Source organism: Achroia grisella, unplaced genomic scaffold (genome assembly GCF_030625045.1).
Source record: "Achroia grisella isolate CSIRO2021 unplaced genomic scaffold, CSIRO_AGI_Agris_v1 utg1576, whole genome shotgun sequence".
NCBI lineage: Eukaryota > Metazoa > Arthropoda > Insecta > Lepidoptera > Pyralidae > Achroia > Achroia grisella.
The window spans coordinates 449,135-474,906 of NW_026712658.1; the positions used below are offsets into that span (position 1 = coordinate 449,135).

The following is a 25,772-nucleotide window of genomic DNA, read 5'->3' on the forward strand; positions in this document are numbered from 1 at the left end:
TTAAAAATATCCAACGGCGCAGATTCGAAAATCCGCAAGAGTTCAATTTATAGATTAAGATTAGCATATGTCTATCCTCCTGATGAAGCCTACCATCACGGCACGTAAGAATCCGTTCAACCATTTAAGTGTAAAATGGTAACAAACAGAGGTACAGACTGTGTGTTTTGTTATACATAGTAACTTAGCATTGTGTAAACAAACACAACAGACAGACGAATAAAATCTCTGCACATAAAACTATATTTTTCCACTGTCGATAGTGTGCAATGCCTTTGATTATATCATTAGTCGTGAAGGATTATTATTATGATTTCAATATTTTTATGCTTTGACATATTTTTTAATAGTGTTATTTTTGGGATTATGCCAAATGCATAAATGAAGAGTATGCGTTACAGTATCATTAAAAAATGATATATATATATTTTATTTTATTATGTGAAGAAATAAAATAATAATAATCAATCTAAAATCACTCATAACTAGCAAAATCATATTTTTTACTTTGAGAACATTTAGCACTAATCACAAATTTAAATATAGTAACACTAGTCGGGTATTTTGACATTTGGCTGAAATGAAATTTCCAGGACCGTTAAAATATTTAATAAAAAAAATATTTTGACATTTCATATTATAGCGGCTAACTCATTCTATATTTTATTTACATTATTATTGTTCTTTGCCATTGAAATATACTTTCAGTGAATTGAAATAAAAATATTTTATTACTAGTAATTATAATTGTGCATGCAGTAAAACCACTATCTCAATAAAACTTTTAATAAATTTTTCAATGCCCAACATTTATATTCTATAAATGATAGTATGGCAGATGAGCGTAATTTTCGCTCTTCCTATTATGAAAAAGTAGGATGCCGGGGTGTAGAAGAGAAAAAATCTTTGGAAATACTCATGAAGGAGAAACCTTGGGATAGAGTTAAGTTGAAACAGTTTTGTCTACGATTTTCTGTTCCAGCGGCTTACAGACAATTAGTATGGAAAGTGTTACTTGGTATGTATTTTCGTCAGAATTGACAATAAACAATAAATATATTGTGCTTGCAGCTATAAAATAAATATGGAAATGAAATACCTGTAGAACAATGATGTCATTATATTCTTTAAAAAAATCATTTGAAGATTCTCCATAATAATTAGATGTATTGAAGGAATAGAATTTTCATTGACAAAAAACAAAATCATCCTATTAGAATTGTCTTTGTATGAAATACTCTTGTATTTCTAATTATTATATTTAACAATTTTGTTTTATGTACATGTCAGGTAATATATATATATATACATATATCAGAACACATACTTAACTTTATTTTTAGATTTCCATAAATTTATTTGTTATTTATTAATTATGAATAATGAAGTAAAGGTACCTTTTAATATTCAATTTGTATGGCCATAGATATCCTGCCAGTGTATCCAGACTCACATCTGTTTGTAACAAAGCAACGGACAGAGCAATATGATGATTTATTGTATGCGGTGGAAATGCTAAGACTAGTTGAGATGGATGCTCCCCGCAGCAAAATCCTATTTGAAATGTGGCTACTGGAGAATGAGGAAAGAAAACCACCAATATTTCCAGAAACAAACTTCTCTGTAACTATTGTTTTACTAATTAATCTATAGCTTTGCATGTTTAAATTTGAACTTATACATTGTATTTTATATGTTTGTAAGTCTAATAAAAATTGAGAATCTTTTATATTGCAATTCTTATATATCAATTTATTAAGAATTAAAATGTGATGATCACTGACAGGTTGCTAATCAGTCATTATTTCCACTAGCCATGTTGAAAGAACTATACCTACATAGGTGTAAAAAATGTACATAGTAAATAAATATAACTATGTACATATTTTTTTCCAGTCTGCTGACACATTTATACCTATAGCAGAGACCTTACTAGAGTTGTATGCAGAAGAAGTAGATATTTACTGGATAACAAAGAGCCTGACAGATGTAGTCAGAAACATGCAAAAGGACTTGTGTAAACTTAAGGAAGCATTCCTAACTATGTTGGAGAAAGAAGATGATGAGCTTTATAAGTAGGTGTTCATTCTATTTTTATATGTGTATGTAATAAATATTATATTAACTCTCTTGAATAATTGTTCGCTAGTTTTGTTACATTTTAATAATATTTTTAGTATTCCTCATTATTAACAATTTTCAATACAGTACATGGATGTACTGTATTGAAAATTGTTAAGTTACAAATATTCTTTTTCAGCCATCTCTTAGACATTAGTGCTCTGGAAGTATTACCATTAACAAAGTGGTTCAATTGCTGTTTTGCTGGAGTTTTAGATGATACTTCTTTAACAAAGTGAGTATTATTAACTTACTTATCAAGTAACCATTAAATAAAAAAGTAAGAGTTTAAGTGATGACATTTATTTTCAGAATATGGGACAAAATTTGTAGTGGTGCTCCAAAAATTTTATCATTTGTTGCTGTTATGTTAGTAATAACTTTGAGACGAAACATATTGAAGGCGAAAAACCCAGATGAAGTTCTCAAATGTGTTTCTGAGGTATACATATTTTTATTTATATTTGTTTATAAGTTATTTATTTCTAACAAATTATTCATATTTTGTCACTATTGTAATTTCATCATTATGCAATATTAGAATTTAAAAAATATATAGTACATATATTGTATTGTCCTAAGTTGTACAAACAACTAAAAAATTGTAAATCTTGATTTACAGATTCCAGAACAATGTGAAGAAGTTGTTGCTAACAAAGCGATTGATCTTTGGCAATATTACGGTGCTCAACCACAAAATGATCAGTTAGCAAAGAAATGATGTATGACCTTCTAATGGGTTTATCTCATTAGAAGTAAAAGAAAGTTATAATTAATATGGACATTGGTGTTTCAAAATTTAAAATAAAAAAATAATATAAAAGAATATATGTGCTTTGAGTACTTATAGTAAATAATATATTAAAAATACTTTATTAATATTTGGTCTAGAAATTTGGCTTTAAAATTATGGAAAATATAACCATGTACTTCTAAATATTATTATTAAATAAAAACAAAGTAATGAAATTTGTTTTAATTTTTTATACACCCTTCGAACTTTTTGACACAGATCTGGGGTGCACAGAAAGATTTTGTGTCAAAAAGATTTGAAACCGTATTACCGCCTTGTCACAGATCTGTGTTCGAAAAATACCGTGACTTCTTTTTAACTAATTTTATCCTTATTTAAAACAAAGGGAGATTAAAAGGCATTTGAGAAAATACAACAGTGCGCGCATACTATCTCTTCACTTTCGGTCTCTGCGACAGACGAGTCTATATTGATGTAGCAACAGATTGATACGTAGTGATCAAGGAACATAATGTAGTGGTAGTAACATTTTTTAAGTTGTTAACATTATCGAGCGAATTAAATAGAATACTTTATTTTAAAACATTGTTGGTTTTGACTTGATGTTTAAATCATTTGTCAATCATTTGTAATTATTTATTAACCGAGTCGAACGACTCACAATTGAAGCCAAATATGATCTGTGGCCGTTTGTCTCTCTACATTATAATAATCTGTGGTTCTGACACTGGTAACATTTACACTCGCCATTTTGCAAGAATGTCAGCCAAATCATCAGCTCGCGCTTTTAGATAGGGTTTATGTTTTTTTACGTAAAGTGTTAATGATTTTAATTTGAGACCGACAATTTAACATTTTATATAAAAAAATGGACCGTTTTATAAGTATGTGGAAGGTGCGGGAATTGGCGGACAAAGTGTAAGTTGTATCTAATTTATACTTCTTTTTTATGCAAATTGCATCCATCTGTCTTGAAAATATGGTGTTTTACTGTATTACCACGAATGTAATAGTAATATAAACAAATTGCGAACCTTGTAGTTATTTGCTGCTATCATTATTTTCAAACATTTGAGTCTACCTAAAAAAAAACTAGTTACACCAGTTTTAGAATACATTCCAAAAATAGTCTATAAGGTACTTAGTGAATTGAAAAATAAAACCAATATTATACTATAAGAGCTGCCAGTAAATTAGCTATTCATAAACTTCCTTAAAATTGTACAAATTCAATCTACAAGTGTGTATTTGTACAATTATTCAGAAAACAATCTGCAATAGTAAGAAAATCAGTAAATAATGAATCGTATATGTAAATGTCTTTAAGGCATGTAATCTTATTGTTTGTTGTTATACATGTAATGGTATTTATTTGCTTTTTTCTGAGATAGTCTTTACAAATGGAAATACTGTCAATTTATTTACTTGTGTATTAAACAGTATTGGTATATTTAGTAATGTGCATTACACTCCAATGGCATGTTTAATTTGTTATAACTACAGTAACTACAATACAGTTAATGTATACAATCTGGTAGAACTATCTAGTATGTTGAGCAATTCCAGCAAATGTATAGGTGAGGTCCTTTTCCTAATACCCTTTTTAAGCACCTACTTATGTGGTTAAGTCTAATATATAATAATTGGGAATAAACCAATGTGTATACATTATTGCAGTCATCTATGAACAAGTAATTAATAATAAGATCAGATTTATATATCAGTTTTTATTTAAAGTATGTTAAAGAGTTGATAAATAAACAGTCCTAATGTTATGTTATCTATAAAGTATGAAAAGTTCTATGAATCAACAATTATCTTATAAATACTTTAAGTAAGTTTTATAGATAATCTCCTATACAAATAATTTATAATGTATTAATTAATTTACATAATGTTAAATAACACACATTGAGATGCTTAACATTATAAATAGATTTTATTCTGTTTACATGTTGCTTCCCCTATTTTCATCTTTATAATATACTAACTGAGCACACAACTTCATAACCATATATGAAGCTGTGTAATACCTTTTTTGTTAGTGCTCTAATTGGAATAAACCACATTCAACTTAATTAAGCCATTTCTGATAGCACACATGAAGACAGACAAATATTCTAAGAATCATTGCATTGTGTTATAATTGTAATGTAAAATTTTAAAGTCCCTAATATTAGTTTTTTATATATAGGTTAGGTATTTCATGTATTGACATCAATCAGTTGCATTTTTAGTATATGTATAGATTAGTGAGGAGTAAATATTTTATAATTCTTGTGTCATACAGCTACACCTTTTACAGTCATATTCCATTTAGAAGATAAGGCTACCTGAATACTTCCACCATAATAACATTACCTTTCTTCATCTCACACTTAGATAAACATATAATGATTTTTACTTACAATAGTCTACATAGATTCATATATGTAACTGCACAAGAAATAGAAATTGTTATGTTCCATACTTTTTGCCATTGAGTGTGAAAATATCATCTATTATTATGATAAGCAAAACTTTGTACTCCTTTTTACGAAAATCGCGAAACTCTTATAGTTTATATAGAGAAGAAATGCAGAATAATAAATATAAAAAAAATATTAAATCAATAAAAAACTGGTACACACACTACCATGTATTTGACACACACACATACTCTTTTTTTATTATTAACATCTCTGATCAAATTGAGAATAGATTAATATTGTTTTGTCTTTAGTATTATTTGGCTATAGTGTTATTGAATATAAAACTAATTATGGATGAATTTAGACCACTAGTAAGAATTAATGAGTGTAAGCTTTTACCTTTTACTATTCAACTGATTTGGGTGCCACATCAGACAGAAGTAGATAAATATGACTCTGAAATAGTTAAATACAATTCTTTAGCTTTGATATCAGAGGTAGCTGTCAAATGTAGAGGTTAGGTTAGGTTGAGACCATTGACCTAGAGACCATTTGGTAATATTGCAAGTTGAAACATGAGTAGACCTGTTAATATAAGTAGATGATAACACAAGTTAGATCTTATATCCAACTTGTACAAGTTGGATATGAGATCTAACTTGTGTATTATATATCACATAATATCATCTGTTTTGTGTACACCACTGATAAATTACACTATCTTATCTTGTTGATTGTATAATTTATAATTCTACTTATCAATTTTGATTAAATGTCCTTGATTGTAATTTATTTATCTTGTCTATAGATATGAATCTGTTATAAAAATACTACTCACAGTCCTATTACAAAATCTCAAATGTATTTGACCTACAAAGCTAACTTGTAGCAGATATGGATAAATATTAGGTTTATCGAATTTTACGCATGACTAAGATGTTCTTGATTCTAGCCCTCGTATAAGTTTTGGCTAACAAAGTCAAGTAAATTGTTAGACTTAACAAATAATATGGCCACAGGGAAACTGATTACAATCGAGAAAATTATTTTTGAATCGTCTCTGTAAATGTGTGAACTTGTTCACAAGTTCAAGTTGATTTGTAATTAGCAATAATCTTTAATATTCACACAAACAATAGTTATTGTATTAATATTAATACTTCAAAAACTACTTGACATAAAATGCCTAAAATAGTATCCTTTATTGGATATGGATAATTCTGATCCAGTATGTAGTAGTTTTTGAAAATTTCACGTAAGTGTATGACGAACGGCACCTAAACATGGTATAGGGCTATAGATTACACGCGTAACGCAACATACAGTTAATTTTTAACACCTTAAATATCAAGCCATTATCTACTTTGCTACATGATTTGACCTTCATTTTTATAAGTCCAACGAGACAAACTTTCACTTGCAAAAATATTAAACATTGGAGATATGAATTCCTTCATTTTTTATGTTAGTTAAAAAATGTACTGCAAATAGCTTCAATTATCTTGCATAAGATTATTGCGCAATCTCCACTAACTTGTTTGCACCAGTACTATAGCTCGTTACATTAAATACAGTTCCCTAAGGGCTTTCTGTTTTCATAATCCATAATTTATATTTGAACTTATATAATATAGTTATGGAAGAGATAGTTTAGTCATAGATACGTTTGCAGGATTATAGCGTGTATATAGGTCCACTCTCTAATTAAATATATTTTAATAATTATCATTTTGTATTTTCGCTATCATTGACGTTTAACTATGTGTGAGTAAAATAAACACTACGATTTATTTCGCCCTATTTGTAGATTTGTAGAAATGAATATTTATAGGTACCAAGTAGACTTTATACAAAGTCGTCTGCGTGGTTGTTTTTCATCTATGTCAGCCGTCAAGCAGATTTCTATATTCTCGATAGGCTATCTTAAGGTTGACGAGTGAGATATGGCATGAACATTATATACTATAACTATAATATAATAATATAAGTACATAGTTAGTATTATATGGTAAGCAGGCATGCCACCTGTAGGGCCACAGTATAATTACATTAAAAAAATAATATTGTTATTCATATATTATTCATACATCGTATTTCCATTGGCAGTTGTGTACGTACTTTTTCAAATAGAAACAAATTCCACTATTAGGTTAATGACAGTATCAGCCTATTAACAATTACTGTGATCAACAGTGTGGAACCGTTTACTGTACAGGTGTAGATATAGAGTCTATAACACGGGAGCCCTGATAATCTTAATGAATTTAAATCGACAATGCTAATAACTGTGTTTTTGTTAGATCACTTGCGTTTCAGAATTCCTCTATCGACTTATATTTATAGATCAACCTAGGAGTGTACCTACAGATCTAGAGACTTGTTATTCTTATGGGTTTAAGTTTTTGGATTAAACAGATCCTATGTCAGCTCGGTGAAATAATTTATGTTCAGGCCAAATTTCATTATAATCCGTTAGTGAATAAGTAACAGACGAAGACATTTTAGTTTTTATATTAGTATATGTATTATAACATGATAATGAATACTATTTTTATACAAGGGTAAACCCAGTAAGTAGCATTAAAAATGTTTTTTTCCCTTATATTGTTATATATTTGTTTTAGGACAAATGTGGTGATGAACTACACAGAAGTAGAGGGCAAAGTACGGGAGGCGACATCCGACGAGGCTTGGGGTCCCACTGGTCAGCAGATGCAAGAGCTAGCTCTGGCCACGTTCACGTACGAACATTTCCCGGAGGTTATGTCGATGCTGTGGAGACGAATGCTGCACGATAACAGAGCGCATTGGAGGAGAACTTATAAGGTACGATTTTATTATTTGATTCTAGCGCAAGTCTGCGTCACATTTTCTCATTTCTTCAACATTTTTCGTTGTTATATTGCGTAGGTATGAATGACCCTAAATAGTAAAATAAATGGAAGTACCCATACATATTTATTTTTTTGTCGTTGGACGTATTCCGTCCCTGCTTATACTTACTCAATTGTAATCAATATGACACATACACACACACACACACACACACACAGGTCAATTCAATATGGTACATTTACATTTGTGTTATACATTACAATTGATATTTTTATTTCAGTGCTTACTACTACTCAGCTACCTTGTCCGCAATGGTTCGGAACGCGTAGTGACCTCGGCCCGAGAACACATCTACGATTTACGCTCGTTGGAGAACTACTCATATGTAGACGACTTGGGAAAAGATCAGGTGAGGAAAATGACAATCCAGCTGAACCCGCGACTTTGAATTGCTATTCAACCCCTTTATATGTAGGGGTTTAATCCGCTGTATCAATATTGTGAAATATCTATATAATTGGTAAAAAGGTAAAAGGCTCACAATATGTCACCAGCACAAATTTACCAAAATTAGAAGACATAAATCACACTGTTTGTAAATATAAAATATTAGTTAAAACGTCTTCTAATTATAATATAACGTCTTAAATTTAACATAAAGTTCCAATATTATCTGTGTATGTACTATTTAAATTTATATATTTCCCTGGACAATTCACACCAAACCATCTAGCCTCAAACTAAGCAGAATTTGCATGATGGGTACTAGACAACTGATATGAATACTTAGATATATATATATTTGAATACATAATAGACAGAAAACACCCAGATCAATACAAACAATCATACTCTCATGAATATAAATGTTTGTACCGTGCGACAAATCGAACCCGCGACCAACTGAGTTAAAGCAGTGTGCTTAAGCGCTAAACCACCGAGGCCATCATTTAATTTTTTGTTTGTGTTGTTTATATGATTCGCTGTAAAAGATAAGTGTAATGACGTAATCTTATGACTGGTAACACACATTATGGCACAAATTAATGTGTGTCTATATCCTTGGCTCAATTCTTCTACACTTTTTTTATATTATTATTATTCGCGAGTAAGAGAACGAAAACGCGTTCTCTTACTCGCGAATACGAAAGCAGTAAAAGTGAAGGGCTGTCATATAATTGCGCTCCAATTTAGTGAGAACCAATATATATCATTTACCAGAATAAGAAATCCTAGCAACCAAATTATACGGCCCAAACAATAATATTAAACTTTATTACATTATTATATGATGATCATATAGAAAAGATTGGATTTAATTCATAAATGACAAATTAATTTATACGATATATACTCTATTATTTAAATGTAATGGTTAAGTCAATTAATGAGATACTGTATCTCTCCAGGGCATAAATGTTAGACACAAAGTTCGAGAACTAATAGATTTCATACAAGACGATGAGAAACTTCGTGAGGAGAGAAAAAAAGCGAAGAAAAACAAGGACAAATATATAGGTAAGTGTATATATGTTTGTCTGTGTATACCTTATTAAATATTTATAAAGGTATATAATTTAAATACATATGTTCATAACGATGAAATATGTGTGAATAATAATACTATAATAATATTATAAATAACAAAGTGTAGATAGTAGATGTAGTCTATCTGTTTGTTACATTTTAACGATTGATCTATTTAGGCCAAAAGATTCTAATGAAAATTGACTACAATATTACTTTCTATGAAATTAATTTTAATTTAATGTTCAATTTTAATATGCAGGTATGTCGTCTGATGCGGCCGTGATGGGAATGAGGAGCGGTTCTGGGGGCTGGGGCGAGTATAGCGATCGCAGTAGCAATTGGGGTGAGTCTATCTATCTGTACAGAATTTCTATGTATGATGTATTTAATGTCTTAAATTTTGATTAGGGTTACAATTGTTCCTTCTATTATAAACATTGCGTTATAATGGAATTTTTAGTGAAATATTAAGAACAGCTGTGTGGTTTTAGGTAAAATTAAATACCTGAAACTTATTTGCATAAAATTACTATATTATTAATTATTATTAAAATTGATATCTATATTAGTTTCATCGAAAGTACCATTTGGGAGGTGAAAATGTACTTGTCATAAATATATGATTATTATAAGACTAGTTCCAAAGTAAAACACATGAAGTGGGATGTATATTTGATAATCAGATGTATTTTTCAGACGAACCAAAGGACAGAAGAGTAGATGAAGAAGAGGAATACGACAGGGACGACTCTGATGGTGATTACAGCCATAGGAAACCGCACAAGTTAGTATTAACAATGAAATCTTAAATTGATCCATCTTGGTTTCTTTTGTTCTACAACGGCCAAATGCGATGCTAAATGCTGAAAATAGTCCAATTTACATTTACCATTGTTGTGTAACAAGATACAGAATTATACACAGGCGGGTCATTTAACATAATAATATTATTTATGAGATTCCAATATTTCAACACTATTACAGACATCTTGGTTCATGGGTCGACCTGCATTATAAAATGTGTACAATTGTAAATAACTGTGAGAATAGTTTATAAAAGATACAGTGTTAAAAATTAAAAAGTAATAAAAAACCATAAGATAAGTTCTTGACAATCGAATGTACCTAAACTAATAACCATATAGACAATGATTACGAAGGTCACGCCCACATATTTTAGAATAAATGTCTAACGGTGCCGAATATGGGACCATCCATAAATTACGGTGCACGAATTTCGTATTTTTTATTCCTGCTCCCGTCCTTGTCACATATGGAATCTTAGCCCCTTTTATGACGTTACATATTTTGAAATTTGAACTATTTTTGTCGATAATACAAATTTCTTGTTTTAGTATGTAGAACTATTAGATCATGAAATCTGACGTTACGACATTTAGGAAACTTTACATAATACAGGCAGCTGCGACCAACATCATTAGAGTTATAAAAAAAAATTGATATAATTTAAAAATATGGTGGTCCCCTTTTTTTAAGCAATATATGTCGGGGTTATGTCAATATACGAAGATTTATAATCTTATATATAAAATTCTCGTGTCACAGTTTTCGTTCCCATACTCCTCCGAAACGGCTTGACCGATTCTCATGAAATTTTGTGAGCGTATTGAGTAGGTCTGAGAATCGGCCAACATCTATTTTTCATCCCCCTAATTGTTAGGGGTAGTCCACCCCTAAATTTTTATTTTTTATTTTAAGGCAAAACAACGTTTGCCGGGACAGCTAGTTACTATATAATGCAATAGAAAAATAGGAATATACTTATTTAAATAAACTTTGAATTTTAATTTTTTTCTACCACTCATTCAGAAAGCAGACTCATCACAAGAAGAAAGAGCAAAAACATGCGTGTTATTATTACTATTATAAAATAAATGTTGTAAAAAATGTTATACTGAACATTTTTATAATTTTGTTTAAAAACATACTGACATACAGCTAAATTCACAGAAGCAAGGAAATATTTATTTGATAAACAAATCAATTGTTATCAAACAATAACAAATCAATCTTCAGAGAGAACGTGTACCGCGACGCGGAGAGTGTTGGTGGTGGTGTGGTGGCAGTGGGTGGTCGCCAGTCCCCTGAACTACCCACGGGGAAGTCGCTCAACATCAGTCTCAAGAGCCCGCCCGCCAGGAAACCCAGCACTCCGGTTAAGAAAATAGACCTTGGTATGGAATTTATTTATTTATTTAAATTAACGTCAATGACTAAACTTTCGTCGAATACATAATACGTGTTTTATTATTATAAATATAAAGTCAATTTCCAACTTCCTATTGTTGTATCAATGATAAATTTTTGCATGTAGTTGGATTATCTTGATTTGAAATGTGTCACACCATTTGTCTGTGATTGAATCCTAAACTACTGAACCGTTATTGATGAAACTTTATATGTATACCGGTATATTTTTATACCCACCTCAAAATAAATTGCTTTATTTATCGACATATTTTTTTATGATTCGACATCATACAACCCATACACAAATTTTCGCCATTCTACCCATCAACCTCTATCTTTTAATAGCGATATAAATTTATATGGCAAAACGTTTGTCTGACAAACGTTCTATATAGGTATGTATCTGAACAGAAATATTCTGATGTTTTGTAGGTGCAGCCGCGACATATGGCAAATCGTCCGGACCTACTCCCGCGCCGACCCCCACCACGGTCCAACCGCGATCCCATACCGCACAACAATCACAAGAGCTGCTCGACGATTTGTTCAAGACATGCTCTGCACCCACTACTGGCAACCTCATGCTAGAAGACGACTTTGATCCCAGGTATGTCAAGTATTTCTAACTTTTAAAATAATGGCATCATCCGATTTACTCTCCATCCAATTGAAACGGGGACACAAATTACGACGGCCTGGGCCGAAGTTCGAACCCCTATTGGTAACTTCAGACTAAAGTCGTATCTGTCAGGCAGCTGCGACCAACATCATTAGAGTTATAAAAAAAAATTGATATAATTTAATGACTGCTTTAGTCTATATTAAAAAAATACATCATTTTGGCATCACTTCAGGATCTAAAAATTTATTTTAAAAATTATACGTACCAGGTTGATAGTTATTTATATCTCTATACACATCCTAAGATTAATAGAATGTGCAAATATGGATATAGAAAGATTTGTTCAATGATACTTGACTTTATAATGTAATATTTCATCAAGAATACAATACTATATGATATGCAGTACATTATAGATATGATAACTTTAACTTAACTGATAAAAACTCGAGTGTATTATTTAACAAATAAAATTATCATTAATAAATGAAAATATTAGTTGTTTAATCTGTATGGGCTATGCCTATCAATTTATTAAGTATATGACTATACAGTAATGTATCATGTAATGCAGTTGTATAAATTTGTGGATGTTGCTAATATATAATGTAAATGTTAATACATTTCAGAGCGGAAGAACAGAAACCAGCGACGAAAGAAAATGCGGAATTTGGCGAGTTTGCGAATGCGTTTGGTGCGCCTCCCGCCAGCGGTGATGACGGCTTTGCAGACTTCACCAGCGCGTTCACTGCGGCCTCACCACCCGCACCAAATGCAACATCGCTTGCAGCACCGGCCCCAGCGCCACCACCAGGTAACACCTGTGTTCCGTAGTGCTCCGTAGCTGCCATAAATTTTAATCCTAAGTTTGTTACTCTTTCACGCAAAAAATACTGAACGGATTTTGATGAAACTTTACAGTAATAAAGCATATGCATCAGAATAATATGTGGGCTTCGTTTTTTTATTGAAATTTAACGCGGGTGAAATCTGAAAAAACCCCTATTATGTTACAGTATAATTGTAACATTAGAGTTTTTTTAATGTAATTGAAATGTCAAACAATCTGATGAAAATTGTTTCTAATAGTGTGGATAATTAATCTGCATTAAATGTATTTATTTAATCACTCTCACCTTAACCGAAACAGCTTGTACAGCAAACTTCTTGGTGGCGTGTTGTGAGTCGTGACAATTTTCCCATTTTAATAAATTTAAAACCTTTTCACGATTCTCGTAATATTTAATATAATAAAACAGAAATAGGTGACACTGAGGTGTCCACATAAACTATTTATAACAAAATCTATCTCAGTTTAGTAGATTAAGAAAAATATACAGATGAGTCTGTTTTAATTTTTTTTTTTTTTGACAAAAGGAGTTGTCATTAATTTCATTGAATCCTTTTATTTTTCATAAATATTATATGCCATAATTCTTCGCCCATCAATAACAATTGTAATAATTATGAAATGTTTGTAAGTAAGTAGTAACCTATTTTATGTACTCTAGTCACATCTGGTAAAAACTATCAATCAATAATATTGAATTATTTTAAAATTATAGCGGCCGTCAATTCACCGGCATCGAACTTAGATTTGCTGAGCGATCTGTCGGGCCCGATGCCTTCGTTTGGAATAGAGTCGCTGGGCGGACAGCTTGCAGCTACCACTCTGCAGCCGCTTCAACCCTCACTGCAACCTGCTCATCAAGGTATGTTACATAAACTACCACTATAATTTAGTCCATAAAGAAATTTGGCAATTTTTTTTTATACTACTATGGTGGCAAACAAGCATACGGCCCATCTGATGGTAAATGGTTACCGTAGCCTATGGACGCCTGAAACACCAGGGGTGTCACGTGCCCGTTGCCGACTCTTAATTTTTTTAAAAGATGGATACCTCAATTGCAAAAGATTCATTAAACTTCAATTGTGTTTGTCGCGTAACGTACTTAAAAATGAGACTTTTGTCAATAGGTGAAAACAATTTTGTATTGTTAGATATAAACAAACTGGCAAACTAATTGTATCCAATTTCATGCAATCACATTATGAAACTAATTTCATTCATAATGTAAATAAAATTTGAATAATTTCAAAATAAAATCTTCCAAGGGGAATAAGAATATTCTGTAATGCCTGTTTATAAATAAAGGCGGCAAATACCATTTTCTCATCAGATTTCTCTTACTCTGTTGTAGAGAATGAGTAGAGAAGTAGTTATAGACCTCTTTAAATGGATCATGTTCAATGTGTTTTTACTTATTCGTTTTGTTATAGCATGTTTAAAGAATGTGCTAAATGCGATAGAGTAAAAAGATATTAAGAATAGACAGTAGAGAAAGATGTCCTTTTTTGTATTGAAAGTAACATCTGTAGCTTTCGTTGAGTCCTTTTAGCTTATAAACAAGAGAAAGAGGTATTTGTATTACCTGTTTTTATATATATAATTTGATTGCATGTAGAACAAAATAATTGTCTATACTTAATTACATATAAATTTAGCCTAAATACATGTGACTGTAAGCATGAAATCATTTACTCTGTATCAATCAGTTTTGGGCACATTCAGGTATTTTTTATTTACAGGCGAGGCAAAGACCAAACTGACTTCCCCGCAAGAACACTTACAGCAAGCTATCAAGAATTTTCTAGACAGTTTACAATCAATAGAGAAGATAAAGTCTGAAAATGATGTGAATATTATTAGAACATGTTTCGAAAATCTGAAAAATTATCTCCCAGGGCCAATCACAGTGCAGAAATTGAGTGGAATTGACGAAATACTTTTTACTAACGAAGTATTGGAGTCTTATTCACTACTGCTTAGTTGTGTAATAAGGATTTTGCTGCCCCACTGGCCATTGTTCAAAGATGAACTAATAAATCTCTTTACACCAGAAGAAAGCTTCAGACTTAGTCTTGAAATATTATTGACATTATGTGGTTTTCTTAAAAATGAAAGTACATTTGTATGTAAAGCGATTACGTTTCTTTTACTACGATATGTCAAAGGCGACATTGTATTAACAGGTGTTGTGGATTCCTGTGTCGTAGAACTGCCTAATGAAAAAGATATTTATAAACATCAATTGGAATGGGAAAATTATGTACAATTATTGGTAACTCTCCCCGAGAGGGTTGCAAACAAACTTGAAACCGAAACACCTAAGGAATTCTCCCATGAAAATTATTCGTACAACCTAGTTTTCCATATTATACGTTGCATAGACTTCTTAGCAGAAAGCAGTTATGCACAACGCGCTCAATATAATATCTCTTATTTATCTCAACTGTTATCTAAAATAATAATCAACTATAACATGAATGGTAACTCTGAAGCTATTATAAAATTTATTGATGTTCTTATAACATGGACTGACGATAAAGAAATGAGTAAATTTGTGAAAAGAAAGTTAATACAAACTATATTTCATCAGTTAAATCGACAAGCTATAGATTGCCTATCTGTTATTTTATTGAAGAAATGTCCCATAGACTATCGTAGTCAAGAGCAATGCATACTAAACCTACTTGGAGATAACATAAACACAAATAAAGATTGGGCTGACATTTTAACTAACAAAGTACCTTTTTATATTAAGTACATGGACTATAATGACACAACGGTCGCAGAGAATTTGATTTACTATATATCGACTGCTAAAAATTGCGTCGATACATTATCAGAACTTATTTTAAGACTAGCATATGTGTGGTCTGACGTTCAACTGAATAATGTTGGTAATATACCAGAACATGTATATATATCTCAATTACTAATTTTAGCTGTAAAGTATCGTGTCGTTATGTCATCTTTACGAAATATAACTTGGTCTATATCCAGATTGAAAACAGTTTTGTTTAAAGGTATGTCTAAACATTTAGATGTTTTATCACAAGAATTTAGATGCATTGGCATGGCAACTATTGAAATTATATTCAAAATACTAGCAGACCTAGACACATCTGATAAGGAAGCTGCAAATAGTCTCAATTTTGATTACGATGACATGGGAGATGTTTGTAAAGGAATATATAATATACTCAAAAGAATCTCAAACAGATGTTTAATTGATGTAAAACATGAAACCGCTCAAAGACTACGAGAAATAAATGTAAAGAATATTTTCGATACAATCATTAACAAAGTTGTAGATGAAGAGTATAGACCTGTTCAGAACACAATAGTGACTTGTGCTGTTAAAAGCCCAGAACAAACTAAGGAGATAGTGAAAACTATTATATCTGTTAAATTAGATGCCCTAGAGAAAAAGAGAACTTCTGATGTAGAAGACTTAGATTCAGACGACGATCTGCAACCTTATGATATGAGCAACGACATACCAGTTTCTGCTAAAAAACAGCCAAATTATCTTAGAGACCTTCTGGAGATGTTAGTCGAAGCTAAAGATGTGGAAACCTTTGAAGCAAGTCTCATAGTTTCTGAAGATTTAGTCGCTAGACAGTTGAAGACTGAAGATTCAAAATTAGCTATAGAACTTTTGAATTTATTTGTTCATTTAGATGATAAATATAATGTTGATAACTTTGAAACAATAAAATTTAACACGACTGTTGCAATAGTCTGTAGTCAACCGAAAGTTTGCGCCGAGCAACTATGCAAAGAAATTCATACCGATGTTGGGCGTTACTCAATAGCAACAAAAATGTTTATGCTCGATGTATTATCGGAAGCTGCCAATAGAATAGCTGATGTGAGACCACATGTCGATGAGAAACCTAAGGCAAAAGTCGTTACCAAAATTGAGGATGATATGCTGGCCGAGGAAATAATACGAAAGCGATTGATCAACAAAACTAGATATTTTCACTCGAAAAGACCACATCCGTTTGCAAAAGCTAAAAGAAATGAGTTTGCTGCTGTATCCGATAGTTTTTTCTACCCTCTAGTGGGAGGATTTGGTGTCAAACAATTAACTTTAAGTCACCATAATTTGAAACAAGATGTTGATAATATTCTCTTACTAAAATATTTGTCTGTAGTTGGAAATATAGTGCTTGCATCAAAAAATTGCCCTAAATGTCCGATATATTGTTGGGAAATACTCCAAATGATGACATACATGAGATACACTCCAGATCCAAGATTACAGTCTTGTGTTATATCTATAGTGGCTTCAGTCATTTTTGCATTACCACCTTCTATATTAAAATCCGAATTTTTCGACGTGTTAATTGATTTTAGACATTGGTTCGCTGAATGTCTCAATAACGTAGACTTGACTATGAGATTGGGCGGACCGAAGTCAGAAACAGCGATCTTTGCCGGACAAGTCCTATGGTTGTTAGAAAAAAGTTTAATGGACACAGATGAATAAAATTCATAAAAGAAATACATTAAAAGATGCGGAAAAGATTTATATTTTAATAAAAATGACTTCCAGACCAACAAGTGGAGATTATAACTGTTTCAATAACGTCTCAGAACTATTAAAAGTACTGAATGTTTTTGCTTGCCATATCGAGGCCATTAGTTTGCGTAAACTGAGAGATTAGTTGTAAGAAATTGTAGTATTTAAAAATCATATGTTAAGTTTAGTTGTACTGTAATTAAATACAACATATTAAATAAAAAAGTATATAAAAATCTCCTGAATTCGTTACCGAAATGTTCGATGAAATGTCGATGGTTTGGAATACACTCACATATAGTTTTATTTAGTCTTTAATCTCTTCCATTATGTGTATGAAATATTATTAAAATAGAAAATCAACAAAGACATTTACGAGCATTTCAATAACTATGTTTTTTTTTAATCCCTATCACTATTTGATATGAACTTACTTATTAAGAAACTTACCTAAGTTTTGCAGTCACATGTATTTTCGATTAATTAAATACTTTTTTTGCCTAATGTTTTCCATATACAATAACTGTAATTTCAAACAGGTTTGCAACCACTCAACCTACTTCAACCCATCGCACCGACTTCCCAGCAACAAACATCGGCTCCCATAGCGAACAACACGAAAACTTCAACAAAACTTGGTGCCACTTGGGCAGACACCTCCGGCGCTATTAATATAGATGTAGACAACCTGCTAGCCCCTAGATCGCCCAAAGCCGGTCCCGCGCCGACAATAAATCAGCTGAAATCCAGCCCAAACAGTCCAGCGCATAAATCTAATCAAATGCCCACCGCTGGGATGCCTGGCATGATGATGGGTAGCTTCTCATACATGCAAACTCCAATGAACAATAACTTTATCTCGCCCACAGCTGGACAGATGCCCAGTGGACAATTAAATAATAACATGGCACGCCCACAATTTGAGAATCAAAATTTCCTGCAATGATATTGGTTACTGGCAGACATATGCCAGAATGGTTAAGTTTTTTAAGTTTTGGGGCATCGAAGCATCTGTTATGCATTAGGTACATCTAAATTAAACATGTAATATTTTATAAAATGTCACTATGTTAGTGACTATATTCTTAATTAAATGCATTAGCTATATATAACAACACTTAGGAATTCATAACATTATGCATTCATTTATTAATCATCACGTTATTAATCCGTAGTGCTGTTCATGTATATAGGGGCTGATTACCACTTACCATGAGCTGGGCCGGCAGCTTATGAAAGATAAATATATGAATGAATATTGAAATGCAAGTAAAAGATTTTATATTAACATTATGTTTAGATCTTCGTTGCTCCAAATTTATAAAAATAAGTATAATATACAAGTGGGTTTCGTTGTAAATTAGGTAAATGAGAGTTTTATACGATTTTGATATTAAAACCAATTACGTTTTGAGTTCAATATCGGTCGAAACCCGCTGTTGTCAGTGGTGCATATCAACTTATATCACATGATATTATTTTATTAATCGGTCTCAGATTTTTAGCTCAGTGTATGTTTACCAAGAGGCAAAAACATATAATATACTTATTCTTTACTTTCTTAACTCTCTTAAATTAGTTGCTATTATTCTTTTCATCTATTCATTAAAAGGCGACATATTTATTTTAAAACGTATTTATTCCATATGTTTAAATATCTAAACCTAAAGAAAATCTATTCGAAATTAAAATCTATATAATGAACGTAACTTAATGAAACCTCTTGCTAAATGTACACATTTTTCATTGGAGTAAACAAAATATAAATATCCCGACTCTTAATAACAATATCATCAAAATGACATTGCTCAAGTACCAAATCAATTCATTAATTAATTAATATTATTAAAAAAACTTGCTTAATGAAATGAGTTAAAGAAAATAGTGCAATTAATTGAGAAAATTTTGAATTATTGGCTGATTATATAACATCGAGTTCTATAAAAAAAATTTGTGATACTTTGCAAAAAATGCAGCCAATTCATTTCCGTTGCCATATTTTTCTATATGGATAATTACTAAGGTACAGTAAACATTTTTTAAAAAATGTCTATGAATAAATATTAAAAAAAAAAGGAAATTAGACAACGCAATAAGTATTATAGGATATTCTAATTATCAAAGGGATAACAGCCTTAAATTATACTTAATGAAACTTACATTGTAATAAATGTCAGTTTTACACGCGTATGGTAAATTTTAATTGATAGAATGAAGGTGCTCGTTTCCAAATATCTAATTGTTAAATGTCTGTGCGTACTAAGAATCGCAATGCCGCGATCTGACATTTTTATTTATAATTGTTCAAAATGATGGCAAGAAAGTTTTTACAAGAAAATAATATGACCACCTCAAACAAGCATTCACTCCGTAAGTAATTCCGATATATCTATTTAAAAATAAGACATTCCACAATACTGCGACAATGCATTTCTCAAGACATCAAATAATGATATTATATCAAATATTTGTCAGAACAATAATTTTATAATCATACTTAATTTGGCATACCTACTGTTACTTTGTCATTACCTGAATAAACGACTACTATGAAATGGGGTATATGATATTCTTCCAAAAAATAACAATACACAATAGTGCAATTCGTAGGTGATCTGATTTTAATTTTTCATATTTTATATTAGTTATCTTAATAAATTATTTTTATTACAGACTGTAATATATAGTGGCCCTGTGTATTAAATTTTCTTTTAATTAAAGATAGATTCCAAATTGTAAGGTATGCCCGTACTACATTACATATACAATATAATAATATAATCAAAACAAAATAAACTAGTATTCTTGAAATCCAATAGTTCTTCAAGTATTTGAAATTTTTATTAATTATTATTTAATCCCTAATGTGGATAGAGTAATTACATGTACCTTCAAACAGGTTGTAGAGTTGTCTTTGGTGTTAATACGAGTATAGAGTATTTTTTATACCCGCTTTGACTTAGACGGGCTACACACGTCACTAAAATTAGGGACAATGTGAAAGCACTAGTGCTACGACCCTAGACCTTATTTAAGTGTTGTGTGTAGGCCGTTATATCGTATAGTAGTGTCAAAATTAGTGTACCTATATTGTTATTGTATTACTCTAGATAGTTGTAGGTTATTAAAAGTTGTATATAAATTACGATAGGTTTGATAACGATGCAACCAACTCTATGCAAATGCAATAAACATAGAACCCCCTTATGAATAAGTACGCCAACGTTCTATAAACTATTTTAGCTACTGAAATGTTTAGTCTAAGTTCACTCAAATGAAGAAATCATTTGAATGAAAGTGTGTTAGATAATGGGTTTGTAGAGGGTTTTAATTATTATGAATAAGGGAGTTACATTGTTAATAAAATAAAAATACATCTATTAATATATAATATTATATGTAATACTGATTAATCATAAAATGAAAATAGAATTACGAAACTGTATGGTTTTTACATTTGACTTCGTCAGTGATGTTTGACCAGACATTTCAATAATAATTGTATTTAAATGGAAAATTGTTTATATTAGATGTAAACATTGCATGGTATTTGTTTTATTGTATTAAAATATTTAGGATCACGAATTTTATATATTTGTAAATGTGATGCCTAGAATTTAATTGTTATTTGATCAAAAATATGTTATAATAATAAATTATGATAGAATTACTGACAACTTTATTTTTTCCATTTGTGTTTGAACTGTCAGAAATATTTCAATTAACTATGTAATATTATTATTTATATTATTAACCGGGTCTCGGTTGACGTTTCGACAGTTTCAGCTCGTGAAAGAAAATAAAGTAAATACATTTATTTGCCATAAAATTACTCATGTTAAGACTCTGTTAATAATATAAATAATGTATATTAAATACGAAAGTTTAAAGATAACTATGTAATATTAATTTATAAATTATGATTTAATATATTGTTTTTAAAATGGAATAACAACTTTATACAAATGGTTGAACGTCTACCTTGCAATATCTCTCTTTTTATTCCATTCTATTCATATTTATCATTGTTTATATAAGCTCATATCAAATTATATTTAGTGTATTTAGTTATTCATTAATATATAAAGTAGCTAATATGTTTGAAAAATAGTATTTCGTAACTAAAATTTAATAAATATATTTTTCTATTACGTGGTACCGATTTTTCTTAAGAGCACGTAACAAGGAAGATGATATTCATAGCCTTTGTCAAGGTTAACCTCACTTCACAAGTTAACACGGTCACATTATCTGCGCATATCTCTGGAATACGATGATCTTATTTTTTTATAATTCCGCATACACGGTTAGTCGACGTAGCGTCGTCGGTGTCAGGTGCACATATATCTTGCCCATATACCCTGGTCAACTTCTACTTATATCTTTGTAATGATTTCCCATACACGTGAAATACTGTTTGGATAATAATATGTATATCATCTTCGATGTGTTTGGTTCTTCCAATTAAGTTTATTAATATTTCATCTCATAAAAAGTATTATATACACACTTTATTTGATTATGTTTTAGATATTCTTTATTGCTTTTATCATTCGCCTATATCAATTTAAAAACAGCCTGAGTCTGAAATAATTCGTTTTAATGTATTTTTGGCGAAAATAACAGATGCATTTAAATCATTCCTGTTGGTCAGTGGGTACTTAATGTTGTGTATACGGCAGCTAAAATGATTTGAACACAGAAGGTTTATTATGTATTTAAATAGGTAACGAGATTAAGATATTTAAATACTAAACAACTATATCTTGGCGACTAAATCCATCAACTGTGGTGAAATTTGTTTATATTAGTAAGAAAGTTTTGCTTTTGACTCTTACTTTCTGCCTCGCTTTAAAAGACACAGAAATACTAGTACTTCTTCAATCTTTATCTGCGCAGAACTTGTTATTTTTCGTTGCCTTAGTAATAAATCTTACTAAGAACTTACACATTACTGCACAATGATATGTCGTTTAACCATTCGCTAACAGATAACGATTTCATATATTTTTTAAATATAATACCTTCTGTGTTTAAAAATATATTTTATTTAATTTTATTCTAACGAGGGTACTGGTAATGTAAGGGTCACATGCGACGCGTTTGGGACAAATATCAAATAACGTTTGGGACCAAAGCTCAGAGTAACAAGTTATTTTTCTGGCAGGCAGCAGGGCGTACAGGTAACGTGTCGTATGTGATTTATAAGAGTGCTGTAAAGGTGCAAATTGTGCATTTTATTTTAATATAAACGAAGAAGTCATAGATTAAAACTAGGCTGCTTGAACTCATTATCAGTCTATATATATATATATAATAAAATTAAAATGTAAATTATTTTATGATACAATATAAAGTCTGCACTTGATCATAATTTACGGTGTATTGTCATCTCTTTATGTTGTACTTTTAAAATTAGAGAAAAAATATGTCAATCTTTATAAATTGCAACCACTTTTAGTCTATGACGGCAGGCGCGCTATTTCAAATGTACATATAATTTATACTTTATTATAATTCTTCCATTTATTTCGAAATAATCGAGATTCAGAGCAATAATTGTGGTGTTTAAATTTATTTAGAGTTAATCATTGAGATGATTTTATTAGTTTAGTTTTATTTTTGAAATGTATATTGCAGTTTAGGATTATATCCGCACAATTATGTTAATGTAATGTATTTAACATTTTAAATAACATATAATTAATTTTATTAGTAATTTGAACTGTGTTAAAGCCCCTATATGGACAGTTTTAACTTGTTCAATTGTACAGTTCAGTGAATCGTTGCCCACAAACAAGTTTTATTTAAAGCTGGCGGAATGACGGTTAATATATTCAGTTAAAACTAGACATGTGTGGTGAGAGAAAAAATATTCAGAACTAATTTACCGACACTAAATTTTAAATTGTTCTAATTTCAAATGAGGGATAAATATAACACAATTATAAGTGTTGTTAAATAGAACTGAAACAGAATGTAATGATAAATATTATATTATTGTAAAAGAGTTACTTTGATTTTTTAATAGTATTGAATGTAGTTCGCCGATGCTTCGGTTCGACTTCGGTTACGTCAAGGACATGATGTAATAAATATACTTATGACATACCACATTGTTTGGTTTCAACATATTCTTGATCCTATATTTATAACTTCTAAAGTAGTTGTAGTTGGTAGACAGTATAGTTACATTCTAATAGCATTTACAAAAAAAAGTAAACCGGCTCAGACAGTAGTGATGCTTATGCAACACGAATCAAAAATCTAAAATTCTATTGAATATTTTGATTAATCTATCAAACAATACGTTTCATTTACTAAATTAACTATTCATCATTATATTAGTTTGACAAATTATGTATAATAAAAAAATAATGTAATCCAATAATAAATGTAATAGTATTTTAAAATAACTATTATTTGATATCGGTAATAAGTATTGTTATTTATATTCAATATATTGCGATTGTCTATGTTTGTATTGAATACGCAAGTGATTATTTTTCATACATCCCTAACATGGACATAGAGCTTTTTCTTAACGTCACTCGTTTATTTGGCTTACATATTTCGCCTAGTATGTTTAAATAAAATATAAATACAATTTAGTTAAAACCCACAAAAATCGCACAGATGTGTTACTACTACTAAAACGGAGTAAGGTTTTTAAAAACCATGGGTATTGTTATTGTTCTCTTCGTCGGGTGGACTAATTAAGTCAGGTTGTTTGCTAAACTGCAAAATAAAAGTCATGTATTAAAGCCATTAATTTATTCGTGGAAAATTGAGCGCGTATAAAACTAAACCTTAACAGAAATCCTAAAATTAATTTACTGGCTAAAATAAAAAAGATACATAAAATTATTCATTGTCATTGTTTTCTTAATTAAAATTAATTAATACTGTAAATTATTTTAACAAAATAAATTAATTTTCACTTGTTCATTTTACGACTCTAGATAATTCAGTCTTAAATTAAATAAACATGGAATTTATATATAAAAGAATTGGAATGAAACATAAGTAATTACACAATAATTATTATATAATTTAATTTGAGATAATGATGTTGATTACGATATAATTGTAATAACGAGGAGCTTGGGCTAACATTATTACAAATTAAACATTAGGCGATATATAAACAAAATAATTAAAAATATTAATTTGCTCTAACAGATAAAAAAGATAGTATATTTTTTGGGTCCAACAAAAACGTGTTTTATAAAAAAAAATCTTTAGTTTCAAGTCTTTACTTCATTTTTTAGTATATACTAAACTCTAATAAAGTAAAAACTTGAATTTTTGTACCCAGCGAGAAAAATAATTGTAAAATTATCGAGTTAACACAACATCAACAACTAATAAAAGTAAATGATTTATGCAAGCTGCAAGTGATTTCTATATTATTCATATCAAAATATCGATATGAAGAAATATATTTACGAATACAACGCATAATTGAATATAAAAAATTAACCTAATCTGATAATATGTATACAATTAGCATATACCTATGTATTTTGTTTGTATTATTAAAATATAATATCACTGTTTCATATTAGTGCAAAATCTTAGTGCTACAACAGGCCGCCAAAGGTGAGGCTTACAGAACTATGTTTAGTCCAATACTATTGTTGCCGACTACATACATAATTATCAATTCGTGTCTATCTAGTTTACACTATTACAACCTTTTCACAAACCGTATTATTGTCCTCTCAATCGATTTACTGAAATAATTTTGTTTCTAGAGCTCATTAAAATGGTGAAAATAGTGTATGTGTGTATTCTACTAACTACACAACTTACAAACTTCATATTCAAAACGAATTACCCGTCTGTCCTAGCTAATATAATGTCAATCAATTAAGTCTCACAATAATCGGCTATTTCATATTTGTTGT

The 25,772-nt window shown here is 30.2% G+C and overlaps 2 protein-coding genes across 3 annotated transcripts; both read left to right on the plus strand.

Moving 5' to 3' along the window:
• Positions 1-635: 635 nt before the first annotated feature.
• Positions 636-3,035, plus strand: LOC131841290 (TBC1 domain family member 7). The gene is made up of 6 exons (XM_059189601.1): positions 636-1,018; positions 1,427-1,623; positions 1,897-2,075; positions 2,261-2,356; positions 2,434-2,563; positions 2,744-3,035. The coding sequence occupies exons 1-6, from the start codon at positions 832-834 to the stop codon at positions 2,840-2,842; spliced, it is 888 nt and encodes a 295-aa protein (XP_059045584.1). The 5' UTR covers positions 636-831; the 3' UTR covers positions 2,843-3,035.
• Positions 3,036-3,629: 594 nt separating this feature from the next.
• Positions 3,630-19,460, plus strand: LOC131841232 (clathrin interactor 1). Of its 2 annotated transcripts, none has more exons than XM_059189512.1 (11): positions 3,630-3,793; positions 7,911-8,112; positions 8,402-8,530; positions 9,531-9,639; positions 9,911-9,994; positions 10,348-10,435; positions 11,689-11,846; positions 12,295-12,469; positions 13,114-13,298; positions 14,050-14,196; positions 18,402-19,460. In XM_059189512.1, the coding sequence occupies exons 1-11, from the start codon at positions 3,744-3,746 to the stop codon at positions 18,806-18,808; spliced, it is 1,734 nt and encodes a 577-aa protein (XP_059045495.1). In that variant the 5' UTR covers positions 3,630-3,743; the 3' UTR covers positions 18,809-19,460. The 2 variants fall into 2 exon arrangements, with proteins under 2 accessions (XP_059045495.1, XP_059045494.1); XM_059189511.1 differs by lacking the exon at positions 18,402-19,460 and adding an exon at positions 15,077-18,051.
• Positions 19,461-25,772: the final 6,312 nt, after the last annotated feature.